Source organism: Silurus aristotelis (assembly GCF_946808225.1).
Source record: "Silurus aristotelis genome assembly, chromosome: 21".
Classification (NCBI taxonomy): Eukaryota; Metazoa; Chordata; class Actinopteri; order Siluriformes; family Siluridae; genus Silurus; species Silurus aristotelis.
Window position 1 is genome coordinate 20,333,144 of NC_139594.1, and position 19,426 is coordinate 20,352,569.

Consider the following 19,426-nt stretch of genomic DNA (forward strand, 5'->3'; position numbering starts at 1 on the left):
GTGGAGACACGTGCCCAGGGAAAGTTACTCACAGCGCACGTGCAGTGCCACCACCCACCTACGCTCCAGGGGATGTACCTGGATCACGTGAATGACACTGAGCTGCTGGAGGAACTGACCGGAAGCTGGTCCTGCAGAGCAGAGAACGAGGCAGAAATGATGGAGGCTCACACAGCAGGACGGCAGGAGCCACCAGGTGTAGAGGAGAGGCTGAAGAGAGGAGGAGAGAAAGAGGAGGACATGGAGACTCAAGATGTTCAAGGAGGTCACAAGAAGAAGAAAATGAATCTCAGACCAAGAACTGCACCGAGAACTTCTGCGAAAGCAAGCTCTTCCTCAGCTCTCCTTGAAACAGGAATGTTCCAGAATGTAATGGAGGAGAACGCAAGCACGTGGGAGCTGAGCGACATCCTGGAGAACCCCGGCAGTCAGAACGACGTGGATACCATGGCGCAGAAACCAGGTGTGGAGGTGATGGACGCGTGCCAGTTCAACCACCGCTACATTGCGAACGTGAGCGTGAACAACGTGACTTCGGACTCGGCCACTGTGTTTTGGAGCATGTCTGAGGACACGCTCTCTGGAGGGCTCGCGTTCCGCATCCTGTTCGACCGCTTCGGACACTCCGTCCGCTTTCAGCGCTACGTTTACGCCCGCGGATCCGCTCGGGTGGTGGTGCTGCAGGAGCTCCGCCCACACACCACCTACATCACCTGTGTGGAAGGCGTGGTGGGCGGGGCTTTGTGCCAGGTGGCTCCGCGAGATCATTGCGTAGGTTTTATCACCACGTCTCCTGCGGCGGAGAGCGACATCAGACTGCAGCACGTGACCGCAGCGGTGCTGGCGGCTAACGCGCTGCTGATCCTGCTAGTGGGCGTGGTCTGGCTGCGGCGTGTACTGAGGAGGAGGATCCGAAACAGGAAGTCGTCCACACACGCGCACGTGCGTCACATGTACTCCACACGGAGGCCCTACCGGGCTGCCATGGCAACCACATGCGTCTCCTCCGAGTTCAGCAGGTATCAGAGTGGCCGGGTTCTGGCTGAGGATGGAGATTTGATCCAATTCCCTCCTGAGAGGTTTTTCGATCCTCGCAGAGACGATGATTCTGTAATACCCTGATTCACACATTCAGGACTCACATCATGTCATGTGTGTGTGTGTTTGTGTGTGTGTGTGGTAAATGCTGTCATTTATACAGTGAAGATATTCCTGTATCCATGTGTGTAAGCTTTAAGATTCTCTCAGCATGTGTAAGAAATTCTACGTACGTCTGTAACACACACTCATTAGTCTGTCGTTACTCACACCCTCCAGTTTCCAAATAAACAGGAGCACATAAAGCAACAGTGAGCAAACGTGTGTGTGTGTGTGTGTGTGTGTGTGTGTGTGGGTTGGGGGGGGGGGGGGGGTTAGTATAAACTCGGCTGATGAATGATTATTAACGCACACACTGCACATCTATGTAATTTGATCAGATACACACCCTGATGTTCCTCTCAGCGCAGACACGAGCACAAACGCAGGGGAATTTCGTAAAAAGATCTTTTTTTAATCAGAAAGAGCGATCAGATTAGTTAGTCAGCTGGTACAAAAATAAAGAATTATGCGTTTATTTCTGCGAATCTGTACATGAAAAATACTGTCTTCAGCTCAATCAGTGTGAACCATGCAGCTGTGAAACACCTGGATCTCAGTGTGGTTCATGTACACATGGAAAAAACAACAACCCGACAATGGAGATGAGAACGGTGTGTGTACTGAGTGTGTACTGCGTGTACAGTGTGTGTATGTTGTGTGTAATTGTGTGTGTAAGGTGTGTGTACTGCGTGTATAGTGTGTGTATGTTGTGTGTAATTGTGTGTGTACTGCGTGTGTACGATGTGTATGGTACTTATGGTGTGTGTGCGTGTGTATAGTGTGCGTACGGTGTGAATGGCACGTATGGTTTGTGTACGGTGTGTGTATGGTGTGTGTACTGCGTGTGTATGGTGTGTGTGTACGGTGTGTGTACTGCGTGTGTAATTCCTGATATACAGTAGGAGATAACGGACACGGTTAATGAAGCAGAAACGTTTGTGTGTGCGTGACGTGTGCGGAGAAGAAAAAAGTGCAGCTGCAATCCAAAGCCATACAAAACTATCTGTTGATATTTACACTATAATACAGACCCCCTGATCGAGGAGTACAAAACACAAAGTGCTAGAAATGACGAGAGGAACACACACAGGGATTGAAGTGAACGTCCCTGAGGAAATCCCTCGTCCAGGCCACAGTGTTCCACCATCGCAGTGAGAGATGATGCAGCTTCCACCCTGACCCACAGCTCCGCAGTGCTGCTTCAATCCAGATATACAACACTGCCACGTCTCTTTATTAGTGTTTGGAGCAGTGTGTGCCTTTAAGATGCAGAATGTGAGTTTGTGGTGAGGTGTGTGCGTGTGAGCGTGTGTGTGGCACAGGAGGATGAGATGCTGTTGTGTTGGACGTTGTGAGTTTGATGAGGACTTCCTGTTGGACTTCCAGCTGCACATGCCAAAAAACAAAAAAGAAGAACTTAAAACATAAAAACATTGAAGTGACAGCAGTGTAAATTGGTTCCTAAAGTATTCCTAATAAAATGGCCATGGAAATGTGAACGTGTGTGTGTTTCTCACCTCGTGTCTCGCGTTGTCTCACAGTTACAGGACAGTCTGTATGAGCCAGCAGAAGCTGCTTTAGTTGAATCACCTCTGATTTCAGAAGAGTGACTTCGTTCTGAAACACACAAGCACAAGACACTCACAATCACAATCTGTACATGTGTAGTGTAGTGTAGTGTAGTGTAGTGTAATGTAGTGTAGTGTAGTGTAATGTAGTGTAGTATAGTGTAATGTAGTGTAGTATAGTGTAATGTAGTGGAGTGTAGTGTAATGTGCAGTGTAGTGTAGTGTAATGTAGTGTAGTGTAATGTAGTGTAATGTAGTGTGATGTAATGTAATGTAGTGTAGTGTAGTGTAGTGTAATGTAGTGTAGTATAGTGTAATGTAGTGGAGTGTAGTGTAATGTGCAGTGTAGTGTAGTGTAATGTAGTGTAGTGTAATGTAGTGTAATGTAGTGTGATGTAATGTAATGTAGTGTAGTGTAGTGTAATGTAGTGTAGTGTAGTGTAATATAATGTAGTGTAATGTAATGTAGTGTAGTGTAATGTAGTGTAGTGTAGTGTAATGTAGTGTAGTGTAGTGTAGTTTAATGTAGTGTAGTGTAATGTGTAGTGTAATGTAGTGTAATGTAGTGTAATATAATGTAGTGTAATGTAGTGTAATGTAGTGTGATGTAATGTAATGTAGTGTAATGTAGTGTAGTGTAGTGTAATGTAGTGTAATGTAGTGTAATATAATGTAATGTAGTGTAGTGTAATGTAGTGTAGTGTAATGTAGTGTAATGTAGTGTGATGTAATGTAATGTAGTGTAGTGTAGTGTAATGTAGTGTAGTGTAGTGTAATATAATGTAGTGTAATGTAGTGTAGTGTAGTGTAATGTAGTGTAGTGTAGTGTAATGTAGTGTAGTATAGTGTAATGTAGTGGAGTGTAGTGTAATGTGCAGTGTAGTGTAGTGTAATGTAGTGTAGTGTAATGTAGTGTAATGTAGTGTGATGTAATGTAATGTAGTGTAGTGTAGTGTAATATAATGTAGTGTAATGTAATGTAGTGTAGTGTAATGTAGTGTAATGTAATGTAGTGTAGTGTAATGTAGTGTAGTTTAATGTAGTGTAGTGTAATGTGTAGTGTAATGTAGTGTAATGTAGTGTAATGTAGTGTAATATAATGTAGTGTAATGTAGTGTAATGTAGTGTGATGTAATGTAATGTAGTGTAATGTAGTGTAGTGTAGTGTAATGTAGTGTAATGTAGTGTAATATAATGTAGTGGAGTGTAGTGTAATGTAGTGTAGTGTAATGTAATGTAGTGTAATGTAATGTAGTGTAGTGTAATGTAGTGTAATGTAGTGTAGTGTAATGTAATGTAGTGTAGTGTAATGTAGTGTAGTGTAGTGTAGTGTAGTGTAGTGTAATGTAATGTAGTGTAATGTAGTGTAATGTAGTGTAGTGTAATGTAATGTAGTGTAGTGTAGTGTAATGTAGTGTAATGTAGTGTAATATAATGTAGTGTAGTGTAGTGTAATGTAGTGTAGTGTAGTGTAATGTAGTGTAATGTAGTGTAATATAATGTAGTGTAGTGTAATGTAGTGTAGTGTAATGTAATGTAGTGTAGTGTAATGTAGTGTAATGTAGTGTAGTGTAATGTAGTGTAGTGTAGTGTAATGTAGTGTAATGTAGTGTAATATAATGTAGTGTAGTGTAGTGTAATGTAGTGTAATGTAGTGTAGTGTAATGTAGTGTAATGTAGTGTAGTGTAGTGTAATGTAGTGTAATGTAGTGTAGTGTAGTGTAATGTAGTGTAATGTAGTGTAATATAATGTAGTGTAATGTAGTGTAATGTAGTGTAATGTAATGTAGTGTAATGTAGTGTAGTGTAATGTAATGTAGTGTAGTGTAATGAAGTGTAATGTAATGTAGTGTAGTGTAATGTAGTGTAATGTAGTGTAGTGTAGTGTAATGTAATGTAGTGTAGTGTAGTGTAATGTAATGTAGTGTAATGTAGTGTAATGTAGTGTAGTGTAATGTAATGTAGTGTAGTGTAATGTAGTGTAATGTAGTGTAGTGTAGTGTAATGTAATGTAGTGTAGTGTAGTGTAATGTAGTGTAATGTAGTGTAGTGTAATGTAGTGTAGTGTAGTGTAATGTAGTGTAATGTAGTGTAATATAATGTAGTGTAGTGTAGTGTAATGTAGTGTAATGTAGTGTAGTGTAATGTAATGTAGTGTAATGTAGTGTAGTGTAGTGTAATGTAGTGTAATGTAGTGTAGTGTAGTGTAGTGTAGTGTAATGTAGTGTAGTGTAATGTAGTGTAATGTAGTGTAATATAATGTAGTGTAATGTAGTGTAATGTAGTGTAATGTAATGTAGTGTAGTGTAATGTAATGTAGTGTAGTGTAATGTAGTGTAATGTAATGTAGTGTAGTGTAATGTAGTGTAATGTAGTGTAGTGTAGTGTAATGTAATGTAGTGTAGTGTAGTGTAGTGTAATGTAATGTAGTGTAATGTAGTGTAATGTAGTGTAGTGTAATGTAATGTAGTGTAGTGTAGTGTAATGTAGTGTAGTGTAATGTAATGTAGTGTAGTGTAGTGTAATGTAGTGTAATGTAGTGTAATATAATGTAGTGTAGTGTAGTGTAATGTAGTGTAGTGTAGTGTAATGTAGTGTAATATAATGTAGTGTAGTGTAATGTAGTGTACTGTAGTGTAATGTAGTGTAATGTAGTGTAATATAATGTAGTGTAGTGTAATGTAGTGTAGTGTAATGTAATGTAGTGTAGTGTAATGTAGTGTAATGTAGTGTAGTGTAATGTAGTGTAATGTAGTGTAGTGTAATGTAGTGTAGTGTAGTGTAATGTAGTGTAATGTAGTGTAATATAATGTAGTGTAGTGTAGTGTAATGTAGTGTAATGTAGTGTAGTGTAATGTAGTGTAATGTAGTGTAGTGTAGTGTAATGTAGTGTAATGTAGTGTAGTGTAGTGTAATGTAGTGTAATGTAGTGTAATATAATGTAGTGTAATGTAGTGTAATGTAGTGTAATGTAATGTAGTGTAATGTAGTGTAGTGTAATGTAATGTAGTGTAGTGTAATGAAGTGTAATGTAATGTAGTGTAGTGTAATGTAATGTAGTGTAGTGTAATGTAGTGTAGTGTAATGTAATGTAGTGTAGTGTAGTGTAATGTAATGTAGTGTAATGTAGTGTAATGTAGTGTAGTGTAATGTAATGTAGTGTAGTGTAATGTAGTGTAGTGTAATGTAGTGTAATGTAGTGTAGTGTAGTGTAATGTAATGTAGTGTAGTGTAGTGTAATGTAGTGTAGTGTAGTGTAATATAATGTAGTGTAATGTAATGTAGTGTAGTGTAATGTAGTGTAGTGTAGTGTAATGTAGTGTAGTGTAGTGTAGTTTAATGTAGTGTAGTGTAATGTGTAGTGTAATGTAGTGTAATGTAGTGTAATATAATGTAGTGTAATGTAGTGTAATGTAGTGTGATGTAATGTAATGTAGTGTAATGTAGTGTAGTGTAGTGTAATGTAGTGTAATGTAGTGTAATATAATGTAATGTAGTGTAGTGTAATGTAGTGTAGTGTAATGTAGTGTAATGTAGTGTGATGTAATGTAATGTAGTGTAGTGTAGTGTAATGTAGTGTAGTGTAGTGTAATATAATGTAGTGTAATGTAGTGTAGTGTAGTGTAATGTAGTGTAGTGTAGTGTAATGTAGTGTAGTATAGTGTAATGTAGTGGAGTGTAGTGTAATGTGCAGTGTAGTGTAGTGTAATGTAGTGTAGTGTAATGTAGTGTAATGTAGTGTGATGTAATGTAATGTAGTGTAGTGTAGTGTAATATAATGTAGTGTAATGTAATGTAGTGTAGTGTAATGTAGTGTAATGTAATGTAGTGTAGTGTAATGTAGTGTAGTTTAATGTAGTGTAGTGTAATGTGTAGTGTAATGTAGTGTAATGTAGTGTAATGTAGTGTAATATAATGTAGTGTAATGTAGTGTAATGTAGTGTGATGTAATGTAATGTAGTGTAATGTAGTGTAGTGTAGTGTAATGTAGTGTAATGTAGTGTAATATAATGTAGTGGAGTGTAGTGTAATGTAGTGTAGTGTAATGTAATGTAGTGTAATGTAATGTAGTGTAGTGTAATGTAGTGTAATGTAGTGTAGTGTAATGTAATGTAGTGTAGTGTAATGTAGTGTAGTGTAGTGTAGTGTAGTGTAGTGTAATGTAATGTAGTGTAATGTAGTGTAATGTAGTGTAGTGTAATGTAATGTAGTGTAGTGTAGTGTAATGTAGTGTAATGTAGTGTAATATAATGTAGTGTAGTGTAGTGTAATGTAGTGTAGTGTAGTGTAATGTAGTGTAATGTAGTGTAATATAATGTAGTGTAGTGTAATGTAGTGTAGTGTAATGTAATGTAGTGTAGTGTAATGTAGTGTAATGTAGTGTAGTGTAATGTAGTGTAGTGTAGTGTAATGTAGTGTAATGTAGTGTAATATAATGTAGTGTAGTGTAGTGTAATGTAGTGTAATGTAGTGTAGTGTAATGTAGTGTAATGTAGTGTAGTGTAGTGTAATGTAGTGTAATGTAGTGTAGTGTAGTGTAATGTAGTGTAATGTAGTGTAATATAATGTAGTGTAATGTAGTGTAATGTAGTGTAATGTAATGTAGTGTAATGTAGTGTAGTGTAATGTAATGTAGTGTAGTGTAATGAAGTGTAATGTAATGTAGTGTAGTGTAATGTAGTGTAATGTAGTGTAGTGTAGTGTAATGTAATGTAGTGTAGTGTAGTGTAATGTAATGTAGTGTAATGTAGTGTAATGTAGTGTAGTGTAATGTAATGTAGTGTAGTGTAATGTAGTGTAATGTAGTGTAGTGTAGTGTAATGTAATGTAGTGTAGTGTAGTGTAATGTAGTGTAATGTAGTGTAGTGTAATGTAGTGTAGTGTAGTGTAATGTAGTGTAATGTAGTGTAATATAATGTAGTGTAGTGTAGTGTAATGTAGTGTAATGTAGTGTAGTGTAATGTAATGTAGTGTAATGTAGTGTAGTGTAGTGTAATGTAGTGTAATGTAGTGTAGTGTAGTGTAGTGTAGTGTAATGTAGTGTAGTGTAATGTAGTGTAATGTAGTGTAATATAATGTAGTGTAATGTAGTGTAATGTAGTGTAATGTAATGTAGTGTAGTGTAATGTAATGTAGTGTAGTGTAATGTAGTGTAATGTAATGTAGTGTAGTGTAATGTAGTGTAATGTAGTGTAGTGTAGTGTAATGTAATGTAGTGTAGTGTAGTGTAGTGTAATGTAATGTAGTGTAATGTAGTGTAATGTAGTGTAGTGTAATGTAATGTAGTGTAGTGTAGTGTAATGTAGTGTAGTGTAATGTAATGTAGTGTAGTGTAGTGTAATGTAGTGTAATGTAGTGTAATATAATGTAGTGTAGTGTAGTGTAATGTAGTGTAGTGTAGTGTAATGTAGTGTAATATAATGTAGTGTAGTGTAATGTAGTGTACTGTAGTGTAATGTAGTGTAATGTAGTGTAATATAATGTAGTGTAGTGTAATGTAGTGTAGTGTAATGTAATGTAGTGTAGTGTAATGTAGTGTAATGTAGTGTAGTGTAATGTAGTGTAATGTAGTGTAGTGTAATGTAGTGTAGTGTAGTGTAATGTAGTGTAATGTAGTGTAATATAATGTAGTGTAGTGTAGTGTAATGTAGTGTAATGTAGTGTAGTGTAATGTAGTGTAATGTAGTGTAGTGTAGTGTAATGTAGTGTAATGTAGTGTAGTGTAGTGTAATGTAGTGTAATGTAGTGTAATATAATGTAGTGTAATGTAGTGTAGTGTAATGTAGTGTAGTTTAATGTAGTGTAATGTAGTGTAGTGTAGTGTAATGTAGTGTAATGTAATGTAGTGTAATGTAGTGTAATGTAATGTAGTGTAGTGTAGTGTAATGTAGTGTAGTGTAGTGTAGTGTAATGTAGTGTAGTGTAATGTAGTGTAGTGTAGTGTGATGTAATGTAGTGTAATGTAGTGTAGTGCAGTGTAGTGTAGTGTAATGTAATGTAGTGTAATGTAGTGTAGTGTAGTGTAATGTAGTGTAATGTAGTGTAGTGTAATGTAGTGTAGTGTAATGTAGTGTAGTTTAATGTAGTGTAATGTAGTGTAGTGTAGTGTAATGTAATGTAGTGTAGTGTAATGTAGTGTAATGTAGTGTAGTGTAGTGCAGTGTAGTGTAATGTAATGTAGTGTAATGTAGTGTAGTGTAATGTAGTGTAATGTAATGTAATGTAGTGTAATGTAGTGTAGTGTAATGTAGTGTAGTGTAGTGTAATGTACTGTAATGTAGTGTAGTGTAATGTAGTGTAGTGTAGTGAAGTGTAATGTAGTGCAGTGTAGTGTAATGTAATGTAGTGTAATGTAGTGTAGTGTAATGTAATGTAGTGTAATGTAGTATAGTGTAATGTAATGTAGTGTAATATAATGTAGTGTAATGTAGTGTAGTGTAATGTAGTGTAGTGTAGTGTAGTGTAATATAATGTAATGTAATGTAGTGTAGTGTAATGTAGTGTAATGTAGTGTAGTGCAGTGTAGTTTAATGTAGTGTAATGTAGTGTAGTGTAGTGTAATGTAATGTAGTGTAGTGTAATGTAGTGTAATGTAGTGTAGTGTAATGTAGTGTAGTTTAATGTAGTGTAATGTAGTGTAGTGTAGTGTAATGTAATGTAGTGTAGTGTAATGTAGTGTAATGTAGTGTAGTGTAGTGCAGTGTAGTGTAATGTAATGTAGTGTAATGTAGTGTAATGTAATGTAATGTAGTGTAATGTAGTGTAGTGTAGTGTAATGTAGTGTAATGTAGTGTAGTGAAGTGTAATGTAGTGCAGTGTAGTGTAATGTAATGTAGTGTAATGTAGTGTAGTGTAATGTAATGTAGTGTAATATAATGTAGTGTAATGTAGTGTAGTTTAATGTAGTGTAATGTAATGTAGTGTAATGTAATGTAGTGTAATGTAATGTAATGTAGTGTAATGTAGTGTAGTGTAATATAGTGTAATGTAATGTAGTGTAATATAATGTAGTGTAGTGTAATGTAGTGTAGTGTAATGTAATGTAATGTAGTGTAGTGTAATGTAATGTAATGTAGTGTAGTGTAATGTAGTGTAATGTAATGTAGTGTAATGTAATGTATTGTAATGTAGTGTAATGTAATGTAGTGTAATGTAGTGTAGTGTAATGTAGTGTAGTGTAGTGTAATGTAATGTAGTGTAGTGTAATGTAGTGTAATGTAGTGTAGTGAAGTGTAGTGTAGTGTAATGTAGTGTAGTGTAATATAATGTAGTGTAATGTAGTGTAATGTAATGTAATGTAGTGTAGTGTAATGTAGTGTAATGTAGTGTAGTGTAATGTAGTGTAATGTAATGTAGTGTAATGTAGTGTAGTGTAATGTAGTGTAATGTAGTATAATGTAATGTAGTGTAATATAATGTAGTGTAGTGTAGTGTAATGTAGTGTAATGTAATGTAGTGTAATGTAGTGTAGTGTAATGTAGTGTAATGTAATGTAGTGTAATGTAGTGTAATGTAATGTAGTGTAATGTAATGTAGTGTAATGTAGTGTAATGTAATGTAGTGTAGTGTAGTGTAATGTAGTGTAGTGTAATGTAGTGTAATGTAGTGTAGTGTAGTGTAATGTATTTTAGTGTAGTGTAATGTAGTGTAATGTAGTGTAGTGTAATGTAATGTAGTGTAATATAATGTAGTGTAGTGTAGTGTAATGTAGTGTAATGTAATGTAGTGTAATGTAGTGTAGTGTAATGTAGTGTAATGTAATGTAGTGTAATGTAGTGTAATGTAATGTAGTGTAGTGTAGTGTAATGTAGTGTAGTGTAATGTAGTGTAATGTAGTGTAGTGTAGTGTAATGTATTTTAGTGTAGTGTAATGTAGTGTAATGTAGTGTAGTGTAATGTAATGTAGTGTAATATAATGTAGTGTAAAATAATGTAGTGTAGTGTAGTGTAGTGTAATGTAGTGTAATATAATGTAGTGTAGTGTAGTGTAATGTAGTGTAATGTAGTGTAGTGTAATGTAGTGTAATGTAATGTAGTGTAATGTAGTGTAATGTAATGTAGTGTAGTGTAGTGTAATGTAGTGTAGTGTAATGTAGTGTAATGTAGTGTAGTGTAGTGTAATGTATTTTAGTGTAGTGTAATGTAGTGTAATGTAGTGTAGTGTAATGTAATGTAGTGTAATATAATGTAGTGTAAAATAATGTAGTGTAGTGTAGTGTAGTGTAATGTAGTGTAGTGTAGTGTAATGTAGTGTAGTGTAATGTAGTGTAATGTAGTGTAATATAATGTAGTGTAATATAATGTAGTGTAATGTAGTGTAGTGTAGTGTAATGTAGTGTAGTGTAGTGTAGTGTAATGTAATGTAGTGTAGTGTAGTGTAATGTAGTGTAGTGTAATATAATGTAGTGTAATGTAGTGTAGTGTAGTGTAATGTAGTGTAATGTAGTGTAGTGTAATGTAGTGTAGTGTAGTGTAATGTAATGTAGTGTAATATAATGTAGTGTAATGTAGTGTAGTGTAATATAATGTAGTGTAATGTAGTGTAATGTAGTGTAGTGTAGTGTAATGTAGTGTAGTGTAGTGTAGTGTAATGTAGTGTAATGTAGTGTAGTGTAATGTAGTGTAGTGTAGTGTAATGTAATGTAGTGTAATATAATGTAGTGTAATATAATGTAGTGTAGTGTAGTGTAGTGTAATGTAGTGTAGTGTAGTGTAATGTAGTGTAGTGTAATGTAGTGTAATGTAGTGTAATATAATGTAGTGTAATATAATGTAGTGTAATGTAGTGTAGTGTAATGTAATGTAGTGTAGTGTAATGTAGTGTAGTGTAGTGTAGTGTAATGTAATGTAGTGTAGTGTAATGTAGTGTAGTGTAATATAATGTAGTGTAATGTAGTGTAGTGTAATGTAGTGTAATGTAGTGTAGTGTAGTGTAATGTATTGTAGTGTAGTGTAGTGTAATGTAGTGTAATGTAGTGTAGTGTAATGTAGTGTAGTGTAGTGTAATGTAATGTAGTGTAATATAATGTAGTGTAGTGTAGTGTAGTGTAATGTAGTGTAATATAATGTAGTGTAGTGTAGTGTAATGTAGTGTAATGTAGTGTAGTGTAATGTAGTGTAATGTAGTGTAGTGTAGTGTAATGTAGTGTAATGTAGTGTAGTGTAGTGTAATGTAGTGTAATGTAGTGTAATATAATGTAGTGTAATGTAGTGTAATGTAGTGTAATGTAATGTAGTGTAGTGTAATGAAGTGTAATGTAATGTAGTGTAGTGTAATGTAGTGTAATGTAGTGTAGTGTAGTGTAATGTAATGTAGTGTAGTGTAGTGTAATGTAATGTAGTGTAATGTAGTGTAATGTAGTGTAGTGTAATGTAATGTAGTGTAGTGTAGTGTAGTGTAATGTAGTGTAATGTAGTGTAGTGTAATGTAGTGTAGTGTAATGTAATGTAGTGTAATGTAATGTAGTGTAGTGTAATGTAGTGTAATGTAGTGTAGTGTAGTGTAATGTAATGTAGTGTAGTGTAGTGTAATGTAGTGTAATGTAGTGTAGTGTAATGTAGTGTAGTGTAGTGTAATGTAGTGTAATGTAGTGTAATATAATGTAGTGTAGTGTAGTGTAATGTAGTGTAATGTAGTGTAGTGTAGTGTAATGTAATGTAGTGTAATGTAGTGTAGTGTAGTGTAGTGTAGTGTAATGTAGTGTAGTGTAATGTAGTGTAATGTAGTGTAATATAATGTAGTGTAATGTAGTGTAATGTAGTGTAATGTAATGTAGTGTAATGTAGTGTAGTGTAATGTAATGTAGTGTAGTGTAATGTAGTGTAATGTAATGTAGTGTAGTGTAATGTAGTGTAATGTAGTGTAGTGTAGTGTAATGTAATGTAGTGTAGTGTAGTGTAGTGTAATGTAATGTAGTGTAATGTAGTGTAGTGTAATGTAATGTAGTGTAGTGTAGTGTAATGTAGTGTAATGTAGTGTAATATAATGTAGTGTAGTGTAGTGTAGTGTAATGTAATGTAGTGTAGTGTAATGTAGTGTAATGTAGTGTAGTGTAGTGTAGTGTAATGTAGTGTAGTGTAATGTAATATAGTGTAATGTAATGTAGTGTAGTGTAATGTAGTGTAGTGTAGTGTAATGTAATGTAGTGTAGTGTAGTGTAGTGTAATGTAATGTAGTGTAGTGTAATGTAGTGTAGTGTAGTGTAATGTAGTGTAATGTAGTGTAATATAATGTAGTGTAGTGTAGTGTAATGTAGTGTAGTGTAATGTAATGTAGTGTAATGTAGTGTAATGTAGTGTAGTGTAGTGTAGTGTAGTGTAGTGTAATGTAGTGTAATATAATGTAGTGTAATGTAGTGTAATGTAGTGTAATGTAATGTAGTGTAATGTAGTGTAGTGTAATGTAATGTAGTGTAGTGTAATGTAGTGTAATGTAATGTAGTGTAATGTAGTGTAATGTAGTGTAATATAATTTAGTGTAATGTAGTGTAGTGTAGTGTAGTGTAATGTAGTGTAATATAATGTAGTGTAATGTAGTGTAGTGTAGTGTAATGTAGTGTAGTGTAATGTAGTGTAGTGTAATGTAGTGTAATGTAGTGTAGTGTAGTGTAATGTAGTGTAGTGTAATGTAGTGTAATGTAGTGTAATATAATGTAGTGTAATGTAGTGTAATGTAATGTAGTGTAATGTAGTGTAATGTAGTGTAATATAATGTAGTGTAATGTAGTGTAGTGTAGTGTAATGTAGTGTAGTGTAGTGTAATGTAGTGTAATATAATGTAGTGTAATGTAGTGTAATGTAGTGTAGTGTAATGTAATGTAGTGTAGTGTAATGTAGTGTAATGTAGTGTAGTGTAGTGTAGTGTAATGTAATGTAGTGTAATGTAATGTAATGTAGTGTAGTGTAGTGTAATGTAGTGTAATGTAGTGTAATGTAGTGTAGTGAAGTGTAATGTAGTGCAGTGTAGTGTAATGTAGTGTAGTGTAATATAATGTAGTGTAATGTAGTGTAGTGTAATGTAGTGTAGTGTAGTGTAATGTAGTGTAGTGTAATGTAATGTAGTGTAATATAATGTAGTGTAATGTAGTGTAGTGTAATGTAGTGTAGTGTAGTGTAATGTAGTGTAGTGTAATGTAATGTAGTGTAATGTAGTGTAGTGTAATGTAGTGTAGTGTAATGTAGTTTAGTGTAATGTAGTGTAATATAATGTAGTGTAGTGTAGTGTAATATAATGTAGTGTAGTGTAGTGTAATGTAGTGTAGTGTAATGTAATGTAGTGTAATATATTGTAGTGTAATGTAGTGTAGTGTAATGTAGTGTAGTGTAGTGTAATGTAGTGTAATGTAATGTAGTGTAGTGTAATGTAGTGTAGTGTAGTGTAATGTAGTGTAGTGTAATATAATGTAGTGTAATGTAGTGTAGTGTAATGTAGTGTAGTGTAGTGTAATGTAGTGTAGTGTAATGTAATGTAGTGTAATATAATGTAGTGTAATGTAGTGTAGTGTAATGTAGTGTAGTGTAGTGTAATGTAGTGTAGTGTAATGTAATGTAGTGTAGTGTAGTGTAGTGTAGTGTAATGTAGTGTAGTGTAATGTAATGTAATGTAATGTAGTGTAGTGTAATGTAGTGTAGTGTAGTGTAATGTAGTGTAATGTAATGTAGTGTAATGTAGTGTAATGTAATGAAATGTAATGTAATGTAATGTAATGTAGTGTAATGTAGTGTAGTGTAATGTAGTGTAGTGTAGTGTAGTGTAATGTAGTGTAATGTAGTGTAGTGTAGTGTAATGTATTGTAGTGTAGTGTAATGTAGTGTAATGTAGTGTAGTGTAGTGTAATGTAATGTAGTGTAATATAATGTAGTGTAATATAATGTAGTGTAGTGTAGTGTAGTGTAGTGTAGTGTAATGTAGTGTAGTGTAGTGTAGTGTAATGTAGTGTAGTGTAATGTAGTGTAATGTAGTGTAATGTAGTGTAATATAATGTAGTGTAATATAATGTAGTGTAATGTAGTGTAGTGTAGTGTAATGTAGTGTAGTGTAGTGTAGTGTAATGTAGTGTAGTGTAATGTAGTGTAGTGTAATGTAATGTAATGTAGTGTAATATAATGTAGTGTAATGTAGTGTAGTGTAGTGTAATGTAGTGTAGTGTAGTGTAGTGTAGTGTAGTGTAATGTAGTGTAGTGTAGTGTAGTGTAATGTAGTGTAGTGTAATGTAGTGTAATGTAGTGTAATATAATGTAGTGTAATATAATGTAGTGTAATGTAGTGTAGTGTAGTGTAATGTAGTGTAGTGTAGTGTAATGTAGTGTAATGTAGTGTAATGTAGTGTAATATAATGTAGTGTAATATAATGTAGTGTAGTGTAGTGTAGTGTAGTGTAATGTAGTGTAGTGTAATGTAATGTAGTGTAGTGTAGTGTAATGTAGTGTAATGTAATGTAGTGTAGTGTAGTGTAATGTAGTGTAGTGAAGTGTAATGTAGTGTAGTGTAGTGTAGTGTAATGTAATGTAGTGTAATGTAGTGTAGTGTAATGTAATGTAGTGTAGTGTAGTGTAATGTAGTGTAGTGTAATGTAGTGTAATGTAGTGTAATATAATGTAGTGTAATGTAGTGTAATGTAATGTAGTGTAATGTAGTGTAATGTAGTGTAAAATAATGTAGTGTAATGTAGTGTAGTGTAGTGTAATGTAGTGTAGTGTAGTGTAATGTAGTGTAATATAATGTAGTGTAATGTAGTGTAATGTAGTGTAGTGTAATGTAATGTAGTGTAGTGTAATGTAGTGTAATGTAGTGTAGTGTAGTGTAGTGTAATGTAATGTAGTGTAATGTAATGTAATGTAGTGTAGTGTAGTGTAATGTAGTGTAATGTAATGTAGTGTAATGTAGTGTAATGTAATGTAGTGTAGTGTAATGTAGTGTAGTGTAGTGTGATGTAATGTAGTGTAATGTAGTGTAGTGCAGTGTAGTGTAGTGTAATGTAATGTAGTGTAATGTAGTGTAGTGTAATGTAGTGTAATGTAGTGTAGTGTAATGTAGTGTAGTGTAATGTAGTGTAGTTTAATGTAGTGTAATGTAGTGTAGTGTAGTGTAATGTAATGTAGTGTAGTGTAGTGTAGTGCAGTGTAGTGTAGTGTAATGTAATGTAGTGTAATGTAGTGTAGTGTAATGTAGTGTAGTGTAATGTAGTGTAGTTTAATGTAGTGTAATGTAGTGTAGTGTAGTGTAATGTAATGTAGTGTAGTGTAATGTAGTGTAATGTAGTGTAGTGTAGTGTAGTGCAGTGTAGTGTAATGTAATGTAGTGTAATGTAGTGTAGTGTAATGTAGTGTAATGTAATGTAATGTAGTGTAATGTAGTGTAGTGTAATGTAGTGTAGTGTAGTGTAATGTACTGTAATGTAGTGTAGTGTAATGTAGTGTAGTGTAGTGAAGTGTAATGTAGTGTAGTGTAGTGTAGTGTAATGTAATGTAGTGTAATGTAGTGTAGTGTAATGTAATGTAGTGTAATGTAGTATAGTGTAATGTAATGTAGTGTAATATAATGTAGTGTAATGTAGTGTAGTGTAATGTAGTGTAGTGTAGTGTAGTGTAATATAATGTAATGTAATGTAGTGTAGTGTAATGTAGTGTAATGTAGTGTAGTGCAGTGTAGTGTCATGTAATGTATTGTAGTGTAATGTAGTGTAATGTAGTGTAGTGTAATGTAGTGTAGTTTAATGTAGTGTAATGTAGTGTAGTGTAGTGTAATGTAATGTAGTGTAGTGTAATGTAGTGTAATGTAGTGTAGTGTAGTGCAGTGTAGTGTAATGTAATGTAGTGTAATGTAGTGTAATGTAGTGTAGTGTAATGTAGTGTAATGTAGTGTAGTGTAATGTAGTGTAGTTTAATGTAGTGTAATGTAGTGTAGTGTAGTGTAATGTAATGTAGTGTAGTGTAATGTAGTGTAGTGTAGTGCAGTGTAGTGTAATGTAATGTAGTGTAATGTAGTGTAATGTAATGTAATGTAGTGTAATGTAGTGTAGTGTAGTGTAATGTAGTGTAATGTAGTGTAGTGAAGTGTAATGTAGTGCAGTGTAGTGTAATGTAATGTAGTGTAATGTAGTGTAGTGTAATGTAATGTAGTGTAATATAATGTAGTGTAATGTAGTGTAGTTTAATGTAGTGTAATGTAATGTAGTGTAATGTAATGTAGTGTAATGTAATGTAATGTAGTGTAATGTAGTGTAGTGTAATATAGTGTAATGTAATGTAGTGTAATATAATGTAGTGTAGTGTAGTGTAGTGTAATGTAGTGTAGTGTAATGTAATGTAATGTAGTGTAGTGTAATGTAATGTAATGTAATGTAGTGTAGTGTAATGTAGTGTAATGTAATGTAGTGTAATGTAATGTATTGTAATGTAGTGTAATGTAATGTAGTGTAATGTAGTGTAGTGTAATGTAGTGTAGTGTAGTGTAATGTAATGTAGTGTAGTGTAATGTAGTGTAATGTAGTGTAGTGAAGTGTAGTGTAGTGTAATGTAGTGTAGTGTAATATAATGTAGTGTAATGTAGTGTAATGTAATGTAATGTAGTGTAGTGTAATGTAATGTAGTGTAATGTAGTGTAATGTAGTGTAGTGTAATGTAGTGTAATGTAGTGTAGTGTAATGTAGTGTAATGTAATGTAGTGTAATGTAGTGTAGTGTAATGTAGTGTAATGTAATGTAGTGTAGTGTAGTATAATGTAATGTAGTGTAATATAATGTAGTGTAGTGTAGTGTAATGTAGTGTAATGTAATGTAGTGTAATGTAGTGTAGTGTAATGTAGTGTAATGTAATGTAGTGTAATGTAGTGTAATGTAATGTAGTGTAGTGTAGTGTAATGTAGTGTAGTGTAATGTAGTGTAATGTAGTGTAATGTAATGAAATGTAATGTAATGTAATGTAATGTAGTGTAGTGTAATGTAATGTAGTGTAGTGTAATGTAGTGTAATGTAGTGTAGTGTAGTGTAATGTATTGTAGTGTAGTGTAATGTAGTGTAATGTAGTGTAGTGTAGTGTAATGTAATGTAGTGTAATATAATGTAGTGTAAAATAATGTAGTGTAGTGTAGTGTAGTGTAGTGTAATGTAGTGTAGTGTAGTGTAATGTAGTGTAGTGTAATGTAGTGTAATGTAGTGTAATATAATGTAGTGTAATATAATGTAGTGTAATGTAGTGTAGTGTAGTGTAATGTAGTGTAGTGTAGTGTAATGTAATGTAGTGTAGTGTAGTGTAATGTAGTGTAGTGTAATATAATGTAGTGTAATGTAGTGTAGTGTAGTGTAATGTAGTGTAATGTAGTGTAGTGTAATGTAATGTAGTGTAATATAATGTAGTGTAGTGTAGTGTAGTGTAATGTAGTGTAGTGTAGTGTAATGTAGTGTAGTGTAATGTAGTGTAATGTAGTGTAATGTAGTGTAATATAATGTAGTGTAATATAATGTAGTGTAATGTAGTGTAGTGTAATGTAATGTAGTGTAGTGTAATGTAGTGTAGTGTAGTGTAGTGTAATGTAATGTAGTGTAGTGTAATGTAGTGTAGTGTAATATAATGTAGTGTAATGTAGTGTAATGTAGTGTAGTGTAATGTAGTGTAATGTAGTGTAGTGTAGTGTAATGTATTGTAGTGTAGTGTAGTGTAATGTAGTGTAGTGTAATGTAGTGTAGTGTAGTGTAATGTAATGTAGTGTAATAAAATGTAGTGTAGTGTAGTGTAGTGTAGTGTAATGTAGAGTAGTGTAGTGTAATGTAGTGTAATGTAGTGTAGTGTAATGTAGTGTAATGTAGTGTAATGTAGTGTAATATAATGTAGTGTAATATAATGTAGTGTAATGTAGTGTAATGTAGTGTAGTGTAGTGTAGTGTAATGTAGTGTAGTGTAGTGTAATGTAGTGTAGTGTAGTGTAGTGTAATGTAGTGTAGTGTAATGTAGTGTAATGTAGTGTAGTGTAGTGTAATGTAGTGTAATGTAGTGTAGTGTAGTGTAGTGCAGTGCAGTGTAGTGTAATGTAATGTAGTGTAATGTAGTGTAGTGTAGTGTAATGTAGTGTAGTGTAATGTAGTGTAGTGTTATGTAGTGTAATGTAGTGTAGTGTAGTGTAATGTAGTGTAGTGAAGTGTAATGTAGTGCAGTGTAGTGTAATGTAATGTAGTGTAATGTAATGTAGTGTAATGTAGTGTAATGTAGTGTAGTGTAGTGTAATGTAGTGTAGTGAAGTGTAATGTAGTGCAGTGTAGTGTAATGTAGTGTAGTGTAATATAATGTAGTGTAATGTAGTGTAGTGTAATGTAGTGTAGTGTAGTGTAATGTAGTGTAGTGTAATGTAATGTAGTGTAATATAATGTAGTGTAATGTAGTGTAGTGTAATGTAATGTAGTGTAGTGTAATGTAATGTAGTGTAATGTAGTGTAGTGTAATGTAGTGTAGTGTAATGTAGTGTAATATAATGTAGTGTAGTGTAGTGTAATATAATGTAGTGTAGTGTAGTGTAATGTAGTGTAGTGTAATGTAATGTAGTGTAATATATTGTAGTGTAATGTAGTGTAGTGTAATGTAGTGTAGTGTAGTGTAATGTAGTGTAATGTAATGTAGTGTAGTGTAATGTAGTGTAGTGTAATATAATGTAGTGTAATGTAGTGTAGTGTAATGTAGTGTAGTGTAGTGTAATGTAGTGTAGTGTAATGTAATGTAGTGTAATA

At 33.6% G+C, this 19,426-nt stretch overlaps 2 protein-coding genes across 3 annotated transcripts in view; one reads left to right on the top strand and one right to left on the bottom strand.

The window, feature by feature from the left end:
* tril (TLR4 interactor with leucine-rich repeats) overlaps positions 1-1,349 on the top strand; it is a 2,975-nt gene extending 1,626 nt beyond the window's left edge. The window contains exon 1 of the mRNA XM_083523617.1: positions 1-1,349. This exon is cut by the window's left edge and continues 1,626 nt beyond it. Within this exon, the coding sequence (XP_083379743.1) occupies positions 1-1,122 (1,122 nt within the window). The 3' untranslated portion in view covers positions 1,123-1,349.
* Positions 1,350-1,533: 184 nt separating this feature from the next.
* creb5a (cAMP responsive element binding protein 5a) overlaps positions 1,534-19,426 on the bottom strand; it is a 41,698-nt gene continuing 23,805 nt past the window's right edge. For both annotated transcript variants that reach the window (XM_083523750.1, XM_083523749.1), the window contains exons 10-11: positions 2,658-2,757; positions 1,534-2,526 (exon numbers count right to left, since the gene is read on the bottom strand). In XM_083523750.1, the coding sequence (XP_083379876.1) occupies positions 2,402-2,526; positions 2,658-2,757 (225 nt within the window). In that variant the 3' untranslated portion in view covers positions 1,534-2,401. The remainder of the gene's footprint in view (positions 2,527-2,657; positions 2,758-19,426) is intronic.